The sequence below is a fragment of the Rhipicephalus sanguineus genome, chromosome 1 (assembly GCF_013339695.2).
Source record: "Rhipicephalus sanguineus isolate Rsan-2018 chromosome 1, BIME_Rsan_1.4, whole genome shotgun sequence".
Classification (NCBI taxonomy): domain Eukaryota; kingdom Metazoa; phylum Arthropoda; class Arachnida; order Ixodida; family Ixodidae; genus Rhipicephalus; species Rhipicephalus sanguineus.
Window position 1 is genome coordinate 36265339 of NC_051176.1, and position 15681 is coordinate 36281019.

At 47.1% G+C, this 15681-nt stretch overlaps 2 protein-coding genes across 2 annotated transcripts; one reads left to right on the top strand and one right to left on the bottom strand.

Moving 5' to 3' along the window:
- Positions 1-888: 888 nt before the first annotated feature.
- On the top strand, positions 889-4620 carry LOC119381035 (uncharacterized). The gene is made up of 3 exons (XM_037649056.2): positions 889-1005; positions 1845-1958; positions 2512-4620. Exons 1-3 carry the CDS (start codon positions 927-929, stop codon positions 3804-3806), a joined length of 1488 nt encoding a protein of 495 aa, XP_037504984.2. The 5' UTR covers positions 889-926; the 3' UTR covers positions 3807-4620.
- Positions 4621-4969: 349 nt separating this feature from the next.
- LOC125756983 (uncharacterized) lies at positions 4970-7180 on the bottom strand. The gene is made up of 2 exons (XM_049412063.1): positions 6841-7180; positions 4970-6465 (listed from the first exon to the last, which is right to left on the bottom strand). The coding sequence occupies exon 2, from the start codon at positions 6314-6316 to the stop codon at positions 5348-5350; it is 969 nt and encodes a 322-aa protein (XP_049268020.1). The 5' UTR covers positions 6317-6465; positions 6841-7180; the 3' UTR covers positions 4970-5347.
- Between the last annotated feature and the right edge of the window lie 8501 nt (positions 7181-15681).

A 15681-nucleotide genomic window follows, 5' to 3' on the forward strand; every position in this document is an offset into this window, starting at 1 on the left:
GCGGGGAAAGCGCCCTAAAACACACATCAGAACAAACACGGCAGAGGATTACGCATGATGAGAACATGCCCACAGTGCGTGGAAGACTCGAAGGCGAAATCCAAACGACAGCTTTGTCGGCAACGTTGCTGCACAGCGCCGCCGAGACAAAAGCGTCATCATCCGGCGTCCCTGTGTCGCAAGCCGCTTTGTGCACGCTCGTTCCGCCGTGGGTCGCGATGCAAGCGCAAACAATGGGGTGTAGCAAAACAGGAATTTCGAGCGCCGCTTAGCGTGGACAAGAATGCGTGCCTGTGGTCTACGCGTGGTCACGCTAGCGGCTGTGGAAAGACGTCGCGTTTGCCACAAGGAGCTACATGTGCAGAGCAATAGTTGGAATCTTCTAGCCCTTGAAAAACTGACTCTAGGACTGCGATATGGTCGTTTTCCATAACATCGACATACAAAAACAAACAAGGAACTGGCCACTATTGACGTCGCAAGTAAATAGGAAAGGACGGTTCAACGAACCCCACCTCGAAATCTTTACAGATCGAATATTGTGACATGGTTGTGACGGTGAAGAAGGCGGTAGTTCAATGCGGAAATTTTTATTGTTCCATGCACCTTCTGCTCAGCAAACGAAAAGTTAAAGTAGAAGCAATTCGCCTTTTTCAAGGGGGTCCTCTACGCATGCGCGGCGAGCGCCGCGCGGAGTACGACGGGAAATATGCGGGCGCCATGTTTTTTTGAGGCTGTCCTGCTCGCTTGCACTAGCTTTTGTGCGTCGCCCCACTGGCAAGCGTTCGTGTCCGGGTTTAGTTATGCCGCAGAGGTGCGCCGCTGTAGGTTGCACAAATGCCAGCAATAAGCTCCCCAAGGTTAGGTTTTTTTGCTTCCCTGCAGCATCTTTACACGCAGCAAAAAGGAAAAAGTGGATTCAGGCGATGCGCCGAATGAACGTCGACGGGTCTACGTGGACGCCTACAGCCAACTCGCGCGTTTGCAGCGAGCATTTCATATCAGGTAAGGTTCTCTGCTTGATGGCATTCACGTTGAGGAAACGGTGCGCAGTGTTCACCATCGCCGCGTTTTGCAGCGATGCTTTTCCTATGCTGTTCCATTTCGAGCTTCGTCACATCAGTGGGATCGGATGCCTGATAAGAGTGGCGTACAGCCGCTAAGACGACAGCACGGTGTTAACGATAACGCGGGCGGGGTGCGATCACAGCGAATGCGAATGACGAAGCGCGAGCGGCGAGATATGTAGTGAAATCGTTTACATCATTGCAGTGGCTACGTTTGCATGAACGACCCGCTCACGTCGTGAGCGAGTCGAGTCAGAAATCTGGCTGACCGATCCCGATGTGACCGCGTTTACATGAACTCGCTTCTGACGACTCTAGAAAAAACGACACGCAGTGTCCAGCAGAGACATCAGCACATTCGAACTGGTCCGTTTCCAAAAGCCTCGGCGCTGGTGGGCCCGACCGATCCGCATTTACACGCATGCTGTAAACGGGTCGGCTGGGTCGTTTGTCGGGCAGGAATGTCTGTCGAGTTCATGGAAACGCTAGTCAGTCGTGCTGGATCATCCTAACCCCTGCAATCAGGCTGGCCCAGCCCGACCGACTAGCGTTTACATGAACTCGACAGACATTTCTGCCCGACAAACCCACTCGACCCACTTATTTACGTTTCATGTAAATGCTCTGAATGGTTTTAGTTCAGCATCAACTATTTGGGTTAGCCCGGATATAAAGCTAGGTAATTTCTCTGCATGTGTGATAAGCTGCCGCGATTGTCAACCAAAGGGGGAAAATGTTGAACGATATAAGAACACTTTCTTTTCCCATTACTTGCAGGAGAACCATCGAGGTTTCCAGACCACCCCGACAACGTCCCATCTGTGTTCAAGCACAAGCCTGCGAGCCGCCGTGATGCTGTTGGGCGTTTTGAAAGGTCAATCAACAGACGAAGTACGCTCAGCCATTTTTTTGCATGTTCTAGGCTACTAAACACTACTCTGCTACCCACACTCATGTGTGGAGTTTAAATAACCAGACCGAAATAAATAGACAATGTCAGCGACAAAAGCAGTCATTACTACATCGTAGGGTGATCTTTACAGATTTACTGCTTTGACTTCATGGTTTAAAGCACGAAAGCATTATCGTTGCCAGAGATTACATATTGTGTGAGTCCATGAGCTTGTGCGATTAAGCGAATAGTAAATGCTATTTGTTGACTTTTATGTAGCTTTATAACTTCTAAACTACAGGATTTGTGTGTCTAGTGCTTTGCATGAAGGCTGTGTTTGTACTTTGTTATGCCACAAACACGTCCAATCAGTCTAATGCAGAGTGCAGTGTGCAATCATTAATGAGAGTCATATTAATGCTCCATGACATTGTTTCTTTCAAGCATTAATTTGTACACCTTTTCCAAATTTAGCTCCATCATTGCAACATTAGGTATTGTCTGAATGTATCGGTGGTTTAACCACATATTTTGTTTTTGTTTTTTTTTCAGATACCAAGCCAGCAATCGCACAGAACAGCCAGACTTCGAGAAGTAACCCATCAATGGTGCCAGCTGTCGCGGAAGATTCATCACAATGCAGCAATGGCAGCCCAGGGCTGGAACCCGAGGCAGCATGTCAACTAATTCATTATGACTCCGGGGAACATGAACATATCCAAGCTAGTGAAGTACCTGTGCATCGTACAACCCCTCTTGAAAGTGGTGCTTCTAAGCATGATGAATGCCAGCCCGACCAGATGTCTAGCCTTAGAATAGCTGAACTTGAAGCCCTTTTAGCTAAAGCAGAAGAAAGGAACTTGGCTCTACAGAGAGATTTAAAAGCAGCACAGCAGCATACTGACGCCTGGAGAATGAGCTACTATGAGCTGAAAGAAACAACACTATCTCTCTCTAACCTGAAAACAGAAAAAGACATGCTGTATTACACAGGCTTACCGAGCAGGCAAGTGTTTAACAACCTCCTTTACTTAATCGTGCACCAAAATCAACCCCTCAAGAAACATGAGGAGATTAAAACGCACAACACAGAAGAACAGTTGTTCATGGTGTTGGTACGCCTGCGAACAGGCATGCCTACGAAAGAAATTTCTCGAAATTTCTCTATCCCAATGTCGACATTTCGTCGCCTTTTCTCGGCATGGATTCTCATGCTAGAAAAGCTCCTCACCGATGTCACAGGCTTTCCGTCCCTCTCTCATATACAGTTTAACATATCGCACCACTTCAGACGGTATCCAAACACAAGGATAATATTAGACACAACAGAAATACGTATCCAGAAGCCATCAGGGGTGCATGCCCAGCGACAAACTTTTTCAAGCTATAAGCATGCAAACACAATGAAATGCCTAGTGGGAGCCACGCCGGATTGCTTTGTAAATTTTGTGTCTGCTCTGTATGGTGGAGGAACCAGCGACAGGAAGATTGTACAACAGTCAGGTGTACTCGATTTGTTGGAGCCAGGCGATGGTGTGATGGTGGATAAGGGCTTTAAAGTTGAAGACCTTCTTCCACATGGTGTTTCACTTTATATGCCTCCCTTTCGCATTGCTGGCAAAGCTCAAATGAGTGCAAAGGACGTTGAAGAAACGAGGCATATTGCCATTGCGAGAGTACATATAGAGAGAGTTATTAGGAGAATAAATGAGTTCCACATATTAGACAAACCATTTCCTATAAACATGCTGAACCTGGCAGATGCAGTTTTTACAACATGTGCGTACTTGTCAAACTTTAGAGGTCCGCTGATAAATAACGAGAAAGAGAAGGTAGAGGACGAATAAGTAAATGTAGCATACAATGGTAGCAGTGTGTGGAATAAGGCATTTTGCTACGTGCCAGAGAGGAAGTGCTTCCCTTACTTTATCGGTTAGATCAGAATGTCGGGAAGCAGCATGATATGCAATCGAATGAGTGTGTTTGGATACTCGTTAATACATTTACAAAAACATTTTATCTGTCTTCATTGCTTTACACCATATCCTTCTTTGCCTTGACATGTCATTTCTCAAACATGAAAATTCTTCTACATTTGAATGGACACATTTCATCCTTACAAATGCGCACAAGGAAAACATATGCACCTTATATTGGAATTCAAACATATAAATACCCCTAAGTCATTTTGAATTATGCTGTTAAATAAAGCAAACATCTTCCAATTTTCAATATTTAGTGTTCACTGCAGTGGTAGTTGAGCACGAACTTTGTAGCATGCAAACAAGCAGTCTCAACTGTTTAACACTTTCGTCACCACCAAGAAAATCAATAGTTTTCGGGTGGTCTAGGAAAACGTTTTTTTCCTGCCACATGAAAGGCTTGATGTTAAAGTGTATAGTACGAAATTCTTGAAGGAGAAATTATCTTTCCAAGGGAACTGATTTCAAAGAAACCATGGAATGCTTGCGACGCTGCGAGGGAGTCAAGCACAGCGACCTGGCGGCGCACTACGTCACATTTATGAAAAACAGTTGAACAAAATTATCAAAAAAAAAGTTGTAACAAAAATGAAAGATTGATAAAAACATAAATGTGCTTTGCATAAAAGGAACATAGAATTCGAAATATACATTTTGAACACACAGGCCCAAATATAAGCTCTGTATGTACGAAACTTCTTTAGATACGCAAGAGAAAATTAGCCCTAGTTGACCGCTGTGCCATTACGAACTGCCACACGGCACTCCGAAGCGCAATGTTAAGGTTAACGCCCGGCCAGTGCCGCCCAAACGACTTTGACACCCTGAAGATAAGAACTGTGACTGGAATATACTGGAAATACTTAGTTCAATGCGTGGCAGCAATGAAATGGTCTGAGAAAAAAGCGAAAGTCACTGAGGGATGCCTGTTATGTTCCTGGGTGCTTTGATGCACTTCCACTGCTTGTAAAAAATATTGTCGGATACAAGTCATTTTCCAAGTCTGTGCTGCTACCATGATTTGGAAATTCAAGCTCAGATGCATCGGAATCCGTTGAAATTCACTGTTTTCGTGGAACAGCGGTGTGTAATGTTGATGCCATCTTCGAAACTACGAGCGATCGACACCCCTACTACAAATGCGCTTTAAAAATCCCTGCGCGGTAGAAAAACACAAGTGAAACTGATAAAATAGTTTCTCTTAAACCCTTTACATGGCGGTAGATGTCAAGAAGCGCTAGGAGAGCGCCAAAATTCGAATTTGCAACCATAGATAGCATGCTATCAATGGGAATACGCGTGGTCACGAAAGTGTTAAAGCACATATATATAAACAATGTGAAGTCGCCAAATGCGACCGGTAGTTAACACAGACACTTGTTGCTTGCTTCTGTTTGGAACATGCTTTATTTCAGTTTCCTTATTATTAACGTCACTGGGTCTTCTGATGGCTCAGCGATGTAGAAACCCTGCGCATACTTTTTATAAGGCACATACCCAGCCCCTGTGGTATAGAGGAAACCCAACCGCCTTATGCGTCGTGTTAGTAGCTCAGGAATGATGGCAGCTTTGTAAAAGTATATCAGAGCTTGCAGTATTTCGCACCACACATCTTCGTCGAAATAAATCCTTTCCACAAACGTACTAAGATGAAGCTCGCTTCTGTTTGTCCAAACAACAAAATCGCACCACGTCTTTCCGGTGACCGCTAGCTGTCCCTGGATTTGGAAGAAGTAAGGGTGGTCTCTCTTTAATGTAGGAGAACCATCAACGAGTTTTGCACAAAATGTTTTGTCTTGGCAAGCCTCAGTAATGGTCTGCCCAGCTTTCGAGGCAGGGCACTTTACCTCAAGGAGCCCTGTCTCAGCTCCATCTCTGACCAAGCGGTCTGGTGATGCCGCTATAAAGGCGTAGGTTTCGTGAACATGAAGTCCCGTTTCGTAGACCTCAATGTCTTTATCGTACAGCCGCATTATTGTACGATAACTTTCTACCGCTACCGCTTCATTTCTAAGACCGTACAACCTTGGGTCGCTTGGTCCAAGGTTCTCTTTCTTGCGTGGATACAAAATGTCTCTAACAAGTCCCTCGGGTTTGATGCAGCGCAGTATTCTGTAAAAGTTGGAGGCTGTCAGGCGGCCAGTCCTTTCAGCTTGCCGCAGTGGATTGTTGCTCTGGCCGACTGTGTTCGTGCAAATTTTCGCTCTCTCTGCAGCTGTGAGTCGCACCTGCTGTGCCCAATAGTTGGCAAACAATGCCAAGCATTCCCTGGAGTGGAGGTCTACAATGTCGGTGATGCCACTGGTGTTTTGCACGGTAGCTGGTTTGCTGGCACTGTACCGATTCCACAACAGATGTGGAGCGCACTGAGCCATCCTTTCTGTGAAGTTCTGAAGTACAGACTGATCTCTCGACTGGAAGCCAGGTGGAAGTTTTCACTTTCTCTTGGCTTGCACAGTCTTGTTCACCACAAGCTTGCGGAACGTTATTTCTGCAAGTGGCACTGATGGCTGGCGGTTCTGACCTGAAAGCAAAAAAACAAAAAACATGTAGTTTCTCTGTAGCCTAGCAGTTTTCGCTTCATAATCGATTGACCTTATCCCTATTTATACAAGTGTACTGGTGATTAAAGAGTTCGTGCTTACTCTCATTTGTCATATATTCTTTTTACATAAATGCACGCTCTGTGCCGCAAACTGGGCTTGCTGTAGGCTTTTTGCACATGACACTAGTTTTCGAAAACAACTCGGAAGTCTGAACAAGTGCAATTTACATGCAAATAATGGTACACACACTTACATGCATACTGCTAAGCTGCAGCTTTACACTACCGCGGCCTCTCCGGCATTGCAAGGTGGTTAAAGTAAGGTGCATTTTCGTTTGACATGAAAGTGCTTACCTTGTGTTGGAGCCATCCACTTGCAAGGCATGTCGGTACATGACGGCGACTGAATGCTCGCAACAGCAAACAGAAGAGCAGCGATATGTTGACAGCTTTGACTGAGCCTGCGAGGTACAACAATGCACTTTAGTTTTCAAAGTGAATGTCATAGTACACCCCTCAGCAGAGAAGAGCAATAAAAGTAAAATTAGTTGCAGAGCCTAAATGCGACGGCTTCACTGGTTTCATCATAAAGGCTGATAGCTTTCATCAACCAGCCCATGCTGCTCTAGCATGTTTAGTTAATCAGTCAACACGTTCGTATGTTTTGCTGAAGGAAACATTCTGGATCACTTGCGCTATGTGCTTAAATCACCTGTGCATGTATTCAAATGTGAACTTAAAAATTTCATTTTGTGTAACTAGTCCTGTTTAATTTACTTTGTAAATAAAGTGTGCACTTTAAAGTGTGCACTTCATTAAATAGGTTTGTACAACTTAGATTGACATGTGCGTATTTTTTTTATTTACTTGTATGACTCCTTGTATTGAACCGAATGTATTTCTTTTCACCACTACGTTCACTATGTATTGTAGATTTTATACTGCTGTAGCAATTTATCATTTTGTACCAATCTTGTTAGCCAAGGGTCCCGCTGCAGTCGTTTGACTTTGGGGCTCTCGCCTGTATACTACTAACAACCAACTACGTATACTGAATGAATAATAAACAATGTGAAATCCTGGGAAGCGGAAAAACCGGTATAAAAAAAAAAGAACCGCACATCCGCCTTTGGTCAAGCGGATATGTACCGCTGTCCTGTCTCGTCTAGTTAAGGAAGCGATGAACACGTTAAAAATGTTTCTTACACTTCATGAAATGCGCCCGTGGTTCACCTACGCGTAACGGTTGCGCAAATAACCACGCGACACGCATTGGTATGATTCCTATGCACGCACGTTGGCAATGACACTCTATTAGCACGACTAAAGAAAGAAATAGTCTCTACTCACCCAGCAACGCAGTCGCAGTACGCTTGAACAACAGACGTGACGCTGTCCTCGCGGAGGGCAACGATTTGCCTGTAATGCCCAGGCTTCATTGAGCACAGGCATATGCTCCTTAGCAGGTGGAGCTCACACCCGGCAGGATGGCGAGTAGTGCAGCATTCCAGCCGGCGAATATACTTTTCTTCTTTAAATTTCCAGCCCTTTTGCAGCCCGCGGCTAGTTGACGCGCCGAAATGTGCTTGAATAACACGCTCACACACAGGCGGCACATGGGTCAGGTCGGCAGTCCACGAGCCGCTTGAGCATAAAAATTTCTTCAACTCGTCCGTAGAAAAGCTGCTACTCATGCTTCGCTGCACTTACGACCGAACAGCGCACTACAAGTTCACTCCTATTTTTCTTTTACACTTCCCATGCGACACACGGCTAGTCACGCCAGCGCGCAAACACGCATTCACAGCCGGGAAACGCGGACGGAGGAAGGTGAGAGAGCCACAAGTCGTGATTCTGGCAGTCACCGCTAGAGGCGCGCCACCGCTCTGGAAAAGGTGAGTTCACGCTGTACACTGATAGCGGCGATCACAGTCGTCGGCCGTCGGTAGTCTGATCGGCTTTTATACACCATTTTCCGGACGCGCTCAAGCGCCGCCATCTTGGACTGATAATGTTGCAGTTTTGTATCCGTATCAAATAAACAAACAGTGCTACGGTGAACTAGCCCCCGCGAAAACGTTTGGGCAGGTACATTCAACTTTTCATGACCACGATCATTTCATATTACGACGTAGAAAACCGGCAAAACAATCGCTTATCAGCCCAAGATGGCGGCGCCCACGAATCGAAAATAAAATGGTGTATACGTGAATGTAGAAAATTCCAGCGTTATCACTGGGGCTTGCGTTAGCCCTGGAATAAGATTGACTATTGTTGGCCAGAGCCTTCAAATAAGTGTAAGCTCCACCCACGAGGCCCCACTGCGATCTTTTTGAATATCTGCGCGCTGCAAAGGACGTATTTCCATAGAATTGAAAGAATTTTCACGTATGAAAATTTATTTCGTAAACTACTTTACTATTTAAATAAATACCAGTAAATATACAGCATAATTTGTAAACGCGGATTTCAGCTTCAGTATAACTATATATCTGTTGTTTGAATCGCACCCGCCCCCGCTGCGAGAATCTCGGAGTCTGCATGCCCATCTCAAAGGCGATGCTTTGCAGCAGTAACCCAATGCGGTATAAAAACGTACGATACCACGTAAAATGTTTCGTGCAATTTAACCGTGCTTTTTGTTTTTATAAAATGTAACAAAGACATTACTTAGTGAGGTCACTTGCAACTCTTTGTTCTTTACGAAACTTTCATCTTCAGTTTCCATGTCTTTGTTGTTACCATGACAACTGTGACTTAAAGCGATGTGTGGCGAAGTCATCTGATATTGTCGTCATCAATTTCGATTGTTGTGTCACCGCCGAAACCTCCTCATCATCCCGAGTCTGCGTGCTTCTCATGGCGTTTGAAGTAAACGCCAGAGCGACATTTGGCGGCCTGGTTACAGCATCCGTGAAAACGCGCAGCAACAATCTCAAACAGCGGCATTGTTCTGTGCCAGTGTTTCGGTAGGTTTAACTATGTGTTACGTTCGTGCGTGTACACCTTATTTCGGTGCATCGCAATGCATCAAGCAGCGGACACTGCAGCATAGTTTTCCACGTGCGGCGTGTACTCCGCAGCAACAGCTTGACACACGGCCAGGTGAGAAATTGGTTGCTTACTGAACTGGGCATCGTCGCGCGCAAGGTCCGAATGGTGCATTTAGTGCTTCGACGATATAAAAGCGCACAGCGCGCGTGATGTTTAACTGCGCACCTCATCGCACACACCACTTTCACACGAAGTCAATCTACGTGGCCGAAGTGACCTTTTGTGAGAAGGACAATGTCTGCATGCTGTTACTCGCTTCGACAGCATGAACTGGCCTGCCCACGGCACTGGCAATTTATTGTGAAGTGAGGATTATGAAGTATGGAAAAAAGAAATATGATGGAATCAGCTTTGCGACGTACCTCAGGTGCCACCACTAGAAGCTTCTCAAGAATTGCTGTCTCACAATGTGTAAGACTGTGTTCTATATTTGTGGAAAACGGTGGTGGTGTAATGTGGCGTGTTCGCGAACTAACCATTTCGGCAGCGGCAGTCAATGAAAAATAAGCTTTGTGATGTGTGCATGGTAAAGAAGTTAAATGCAGCTAAATGATGCATTTGCATGCCTGAGACGAATACCAGCCATGAAATGACCACCGCACACTCTGCGAGATGCACCGGACGATTAGCCGGGCACCTGAGATCCCTCATCGGGAACCTTTCTCACACTCCGCGGTGCCTTTATGGCTTGGTGACCCGGCCAGGAGCTGGCTGTCAGAAAAACTCGCGCCGCTATCGAGGCAAGGAAAGAATGCACCTGACAACACGGCCAGTTTTTAGGAATTTGCGCCACCTCGATCCTTTCACTATGTGTATGGCGCCCTATTGCATCTTCTGTTTACCTCCCGGGCGCCGTCTGTCGAGCCGGGCGCGCCTCTTCTCTCTTTCCTTGGGTGGGAAGGGGTGGGAAGGAGGCGGTGTTTGACCTTACCCCTTTGGGGGCGGAGATGAAGAGAACTTGTTGATTGGACTGTCCTGGACTTGTGTTCCCTTACAGGGAATCTGGGGAAGACCCAGGCTTTATAACGCGAGCGTCGAGACGCTCCAAACAGGCGCTACCAAATAGTCATGTAAATAAACGTTCTTTTAATCAGCCCCGGGCTCCTGAGCTCTACTTCTCCCTGAGGCCTGGCTAGTCCCGGTTCTATGGGCAACCCCCGACTACATCAGCGTGGAGGAGGAGCATGACGGCGGACTGCGCCAGCATAGCTCATAGCTTGCAGCTGCTCTGGTAGCTGAGGAACGCCCAGTGATTCCTGGATATCCTGGCGCGCGACGTCAGCGATGGAATCCATTTGAGGCTGCGATGAATAGCGAGTTTTAGTATAGCGGGAAACGCTTACGTTACCGTTAGCGTGGGTCTCAACGCTAACGCTAAAACGGAACGCGCTGCGTGCCAACTGGTGGCCTTTTAGTACAGCGGAAGGCATTCCCGGTAACGATAACGCAAGCACATACGGTGCCATCTAGACATAAAAACACTAAATGCACTGTAGAATCCACAAAGGCGTCATTAAGTCGTGCTGATCCAAAGTCACTGTTGTTGCGTCTCCACGTCGTGTTTGCAGAAGCGTTGAGTGCTTACGACCAGAAACACATAGCTTTCTGTCGGCATGCCGCGTTCGAGGGTAAGGTCGTCCTCGCTTGTGAAACGCACACGCATCGAGCATCAGATTTGTGCACTGCCGCGATAAACATAAGGGGAAACAAATCTTGACGTGTCTCGGCTTCACTTGTGGCCGTACCTTGGAAAAAATTACAGCATATCCACGTGGTGAATGATGATGAGTGGGGCGAAGCGAACTCGCGCTGCAACACGGCGATGGCATTGGCGCGAGCGTGGTCCTCCTTGATGGAAGATATTGTGACTAGATTGTTTGAGAAGCACAATCTGTTGTACACACCGCAACTATGGCCGAAACTGTTATCAAGGAAGTCCCGCTGGAAGCGCGCGTCGGCGCCTTCGGGCAGAGCCCGCCTGATGCGTTTTGCAGCCACTTCACGTGCTCGCAAAGCCTCGGGCTCTGCCTGCCGGTACGCGCGCTTTCTCGCCGCTTCACGGCCCTTCACATTTTGAAGATCCGATTCGTGCCGCAGCCGTGCAGCTTCGGCCTCGCGGGCTCGAACGGCGGGGTCTTTGCGCCGCAGCCGTGCAGCTTGTCGAGCAGCTTCGGCCTCGCGGGCTCGAACGGCGGGGTCTTCTCGCCGCAGCCGTGCAGCTTGTCGAGCAGCTTCGGCTTCGCGGGCTCGAACGGCGGAATCTGCTTCGCGGCGTCGACGTGCAGCTTCGGCCTCGCGGGCTCTCACCTCAGGATTCTGTCTGCGAGCGAGCGCTGCCTCCGCCTTCCGTGCCCTCCGTTCCGCAGCCTTGTCTTCCATCTGGCGACTCCGAGCTAAAGAGAAAGCCTGCCAAGAGGGAGCCTCATGGCGCATTACTTGTGAAATGTTGTCTTCGGGTGTCGTTGAAAACACGAGACGTAGTAAAGAAGAAAGAACGCCACACAGGCGAACACGCACGAGAGTGTCACTCGTCAACATCGTCTTCTTCTTCTACTGCATACCAGAACGTGCGCAGTAAAGAAGAAAGAATGCCACACAGGCGAACACGCACGAGAGTCTCACTCATCAACGTCGTCTTCTTCTTCTGCTGCATACCAGAACGCGCGCTTCTCGCGAGCTAGAGGTGGCTACTACAACGCTACAAACAAACGGACGATGGACAGACCTACGGCATAAGGAGCTTCGCCCCTAAAAGGCGACTGAAGACAGCGTCGCCATCTCTGCGCAGCTACAGAAAACATGAGCGGAACTTGTAAAGAAATTTTGTTAAGCCTTCTGCACCGCAAATCTACTTTGTATCTCAAAAACGGAGCTATTTTATCAGCGGTACACGATTGGCGAAGCCTCATTACTCAAATCTAAATCAAATGCGAACATTATTTGGGAATGAATGAGTTTAATAATGCAGGACGACGACTAGAAATATTCGAAGTGGGCGGCTCTCGCTTCAACAGGCACCGCCATCTTGCCCTACGTACGCGATCTCTTGCGTGCGTTAGCGTGGAACGCTATATTCCAGAAATAGCGTTCGTACGTAAGAGCTCGGGCTACGTTTACGTTCTGCTCATGCGCAGTTAACACGTCGTTTTTGTCACTTTTCCAGCCGACGCGGCGGGTGTTCTCCGTGCTTTATATAGTTGACTTATATATCATTGAAAAGCTTGATCTTTGTACTTTTCAAATATATTTATTAAAAACAAGTCAACCATTAATATTTGGGGATGGATAGCCAAGAATAAGCGCAAGTTACACGGTTTTGGCTGACTGTGCCTCAGCAGTGACCATATTTTGAAAAATCTGCTACAGTTACAGCACTGTTCTTTGCGCAGCACTTTCAAGACATATTTACCTATTTCCTCAACGTAGCAAATTGATGTTGGACTTCTACTTTTTTGTTGCTTCGCTTTTGAAAACAGCCAAATTTAGTAACTTTCGCAGCAAATTGTCCAGTAACTATTCGCTAGAGAAAGTTCATTTTCGGGGCGTATGTAGAAGACAAGGTTTTCCGTCTGAATGCTCAATTTCATCGATGTGAACGTGCTACTTTTTAAATTATATTCATCTAAATTGGGCGATATTCTCAATATAGGGACCTACCGTGGCCCATTTTCGTGGAAAGCTGCTGAAGTTCCATGGCCGAATTTGCACGTAGAGAAACTAGAGTCCCCGATCTATTTCCTGGACCTAGCGTTTTTCAATAAAGCAAGCAGAAATGCGATACGAAGCTCGTAAACTGTCTTAATTTTTCATGCTGAAAACGTCAACAAAAGTAGAGTAATCTTCAAACTGCGCTGAAATCTCCGCATGCATAGCTTAAAATATAATAGTTACGGTCTCCTTATATAATTATACACACTAATCACACACAAATACTGCAGGAACACTGAGAAATCTGCATTATTCCTATCACTACAACGAAAATCTTCCTCTAGCGCCACCTAGACGGACAACACGAAAGCGCTGAATTGGAAAGCTCCCCGTCTCCCCGATTGTGGCGTTCGAAAACATCTTACTTCAGGGGAGAATGTCAACTTCAAACCATGCCCCAGCATCTGCAAGTCTTCTCTTTTTGTCTGCCTTTCTGACGGCTGCGCGGGACAGCGTGAAAGCAAGTGTGAAGCACGGGCGTCGGCAGAATTTTGCCTTGGGGGGGTGCAAACCCGTCTTGCATCGCGGCTGGGGGAGGGGGGGGAGAGAGAGAGCTGGCATAGCTTGGGTGGGGGCAAGTGCCAGTGTGGCTGGAGGGGGCAAATGCCGCTTTTGCACACCCCTGCCTACGCCCATGGTGTGAAGTCCTCTGAGAGTATGGGGTGAGCGTCGTCAAGTGAAAAAAAAAAGCCGTACCCTCGGAACGTCCCCCTCGTGTGCGTGCGTACGTTTGTGGCCCCACTCGGGCGACCACTAAAACCGAGGGGTGTGCAACGACAGACAAAAGAAAGCAGAAAAACGGGCAGTGCGCGTGCGATGCGAGGGAACTGAGTAGATCTGCGTGGGCGAAGTATGTTTTGAATAGCACCTCAGCTTTCCTTTTCTTTCCCTTTTTTACAAGAAATGTCGTTTTCCAGAGGTGTGGTTTGCTGGGCTTGTTCATATGAATCCACAGCAATAAACATCATAAATACGAGATAAGGCACACATATATAGGAATGACACGACAACTGTTTTGTACTTGCTGCGTGTTCCTTTCTGCCATTGCTAACAAACTAAACACCGCACAGTTAAACTAACTAAATTAACAATTAAACACAATTAAGATGTATACCTCCGCTTCTACAAAATGTAGGCCACTCGAATTTCTTTGGTACCGGCTTCCTTTCCTTTATGCGTCGCAGCATTTACCCCGGGCAAAAGTACGTGAGCGCGAAAGTAACCCATCCCGTTCAACTGCGCTTGCTGTGCTCTGTACTTGCTAGATTAGGCTACAAGCGGAAACTTGGCAGGATACGCTCTGATTCGCCGTGTATCATATACTTTGGCAAGTTATGCATCGGACTGTTTCGCTTCAGGACGTGGGTTCGATTTCCCCCTACGACAGGCGCATTTCCATGGCAACGAAATCCAGGAACACCCGCGTATATATTTCCGTGCACTCTAAGTGTTCAGGAGTGCCCCATAGCGGCGTTCCTCATAATTACATAAGGCTAGCTCCAAGGGTACGCGGGCGTTTGCGAACTCTTCACTTTGAGTCGGAACACCGTGCAACAAGGCGCTCGCGTGGTTACCCTGCCTCCGCCCCCGCTTCTATCACGTGCACCTTTAGACAGCCTGCGGTTACAGCCTAGGAACTGCGAGCTCACTTTGCGTATTTCTCTGATTCATTGCTCTTGCTTTGAATGATTGTACTTTGGGGTGTGGAACGCGGTTTCTGTCAGCCCAGTATCGCAAACTTCACACCTAAATTTGTATACCTGTTTGCTCGAATCACAAATAAAGTTTATATAAAAAGCCTTAGTGGTAAGCTTCGGCCGTATTTGCGGTCACCCTGTGGCATGTGCGGGCACATATTCATTGGGATTTTCCGAATTGTCTACATCTCTTCTGGTACTTGCATTTGTATGTTTCGGCCCTAAATAGTAGGCCTCCTAAGTTTTTTTATTTCTTCAGTAAACCTGCTCAGGCAAGGTTTTACAAACGGCAGGTAGCATACATGGGTGATACGCTTGGGGTCCCGGTTCGTTCGCTGCTGTATATCCTTGTGCCCAGACCATATCGGTGACTACGCAGCAATTCTTGCTGTAGCGGGAATTTGCGTCCAATGCCGATGTGGTGAGCAGGAAACCCGAAGTATGACATCGTTTCACACAACACAGCTTTGCCGTCGGAAGACAGTGATATCCGATTGATAGCCTCCGGCCGGGAATCTTCGGCGCGTGCCTGTAGGCTTGTGTTGCTGCACTGGCGGCTGAAATCAACAGCTATTCCTCGATATCTGCGCAGTGCATGCTGTTGTGCTCGTGACACGCGATCGAACACCTCCTCTCTGTTTTCTTTGCTCAGCTCGTGCTTTATATCTGCCGCCGCTTTCGCCTGAAAGAGAAACGTTAGGAGCTAACAACTCAACGTCTTTGGAAAGTCTGCCGT

Coding starts and splice junctions, on each gene's coding strand:
- LOC119381035 (XM_037649056.2), top strand. CDS start 927: ATGCGCCGAATGAACGTCGACGGGTCTACGTGGACGCCTACAGCCAAC. Junction 1,006..1,844: donor CAGCGAGCATTTCATATCAG/GTAAGGTTCTCT, acceptor CATTACTTGCAG/GAGAACCATCGAGGTTTCCA. Junction 1,959..2,511: donor AAGGTCAATCAACAGACGAA/GTACGCTCAGCC, acceptor TTTTTTTTTCAG/ATACCAAGCCAGCAATCGCA.
- LOC125756983 (XM_049412063.1), bottom strand. CDS start 6,316: ATGGCTCAGTGCGCTCCACATCTGTTGTGGAATCGGTACAGTGCCAGC.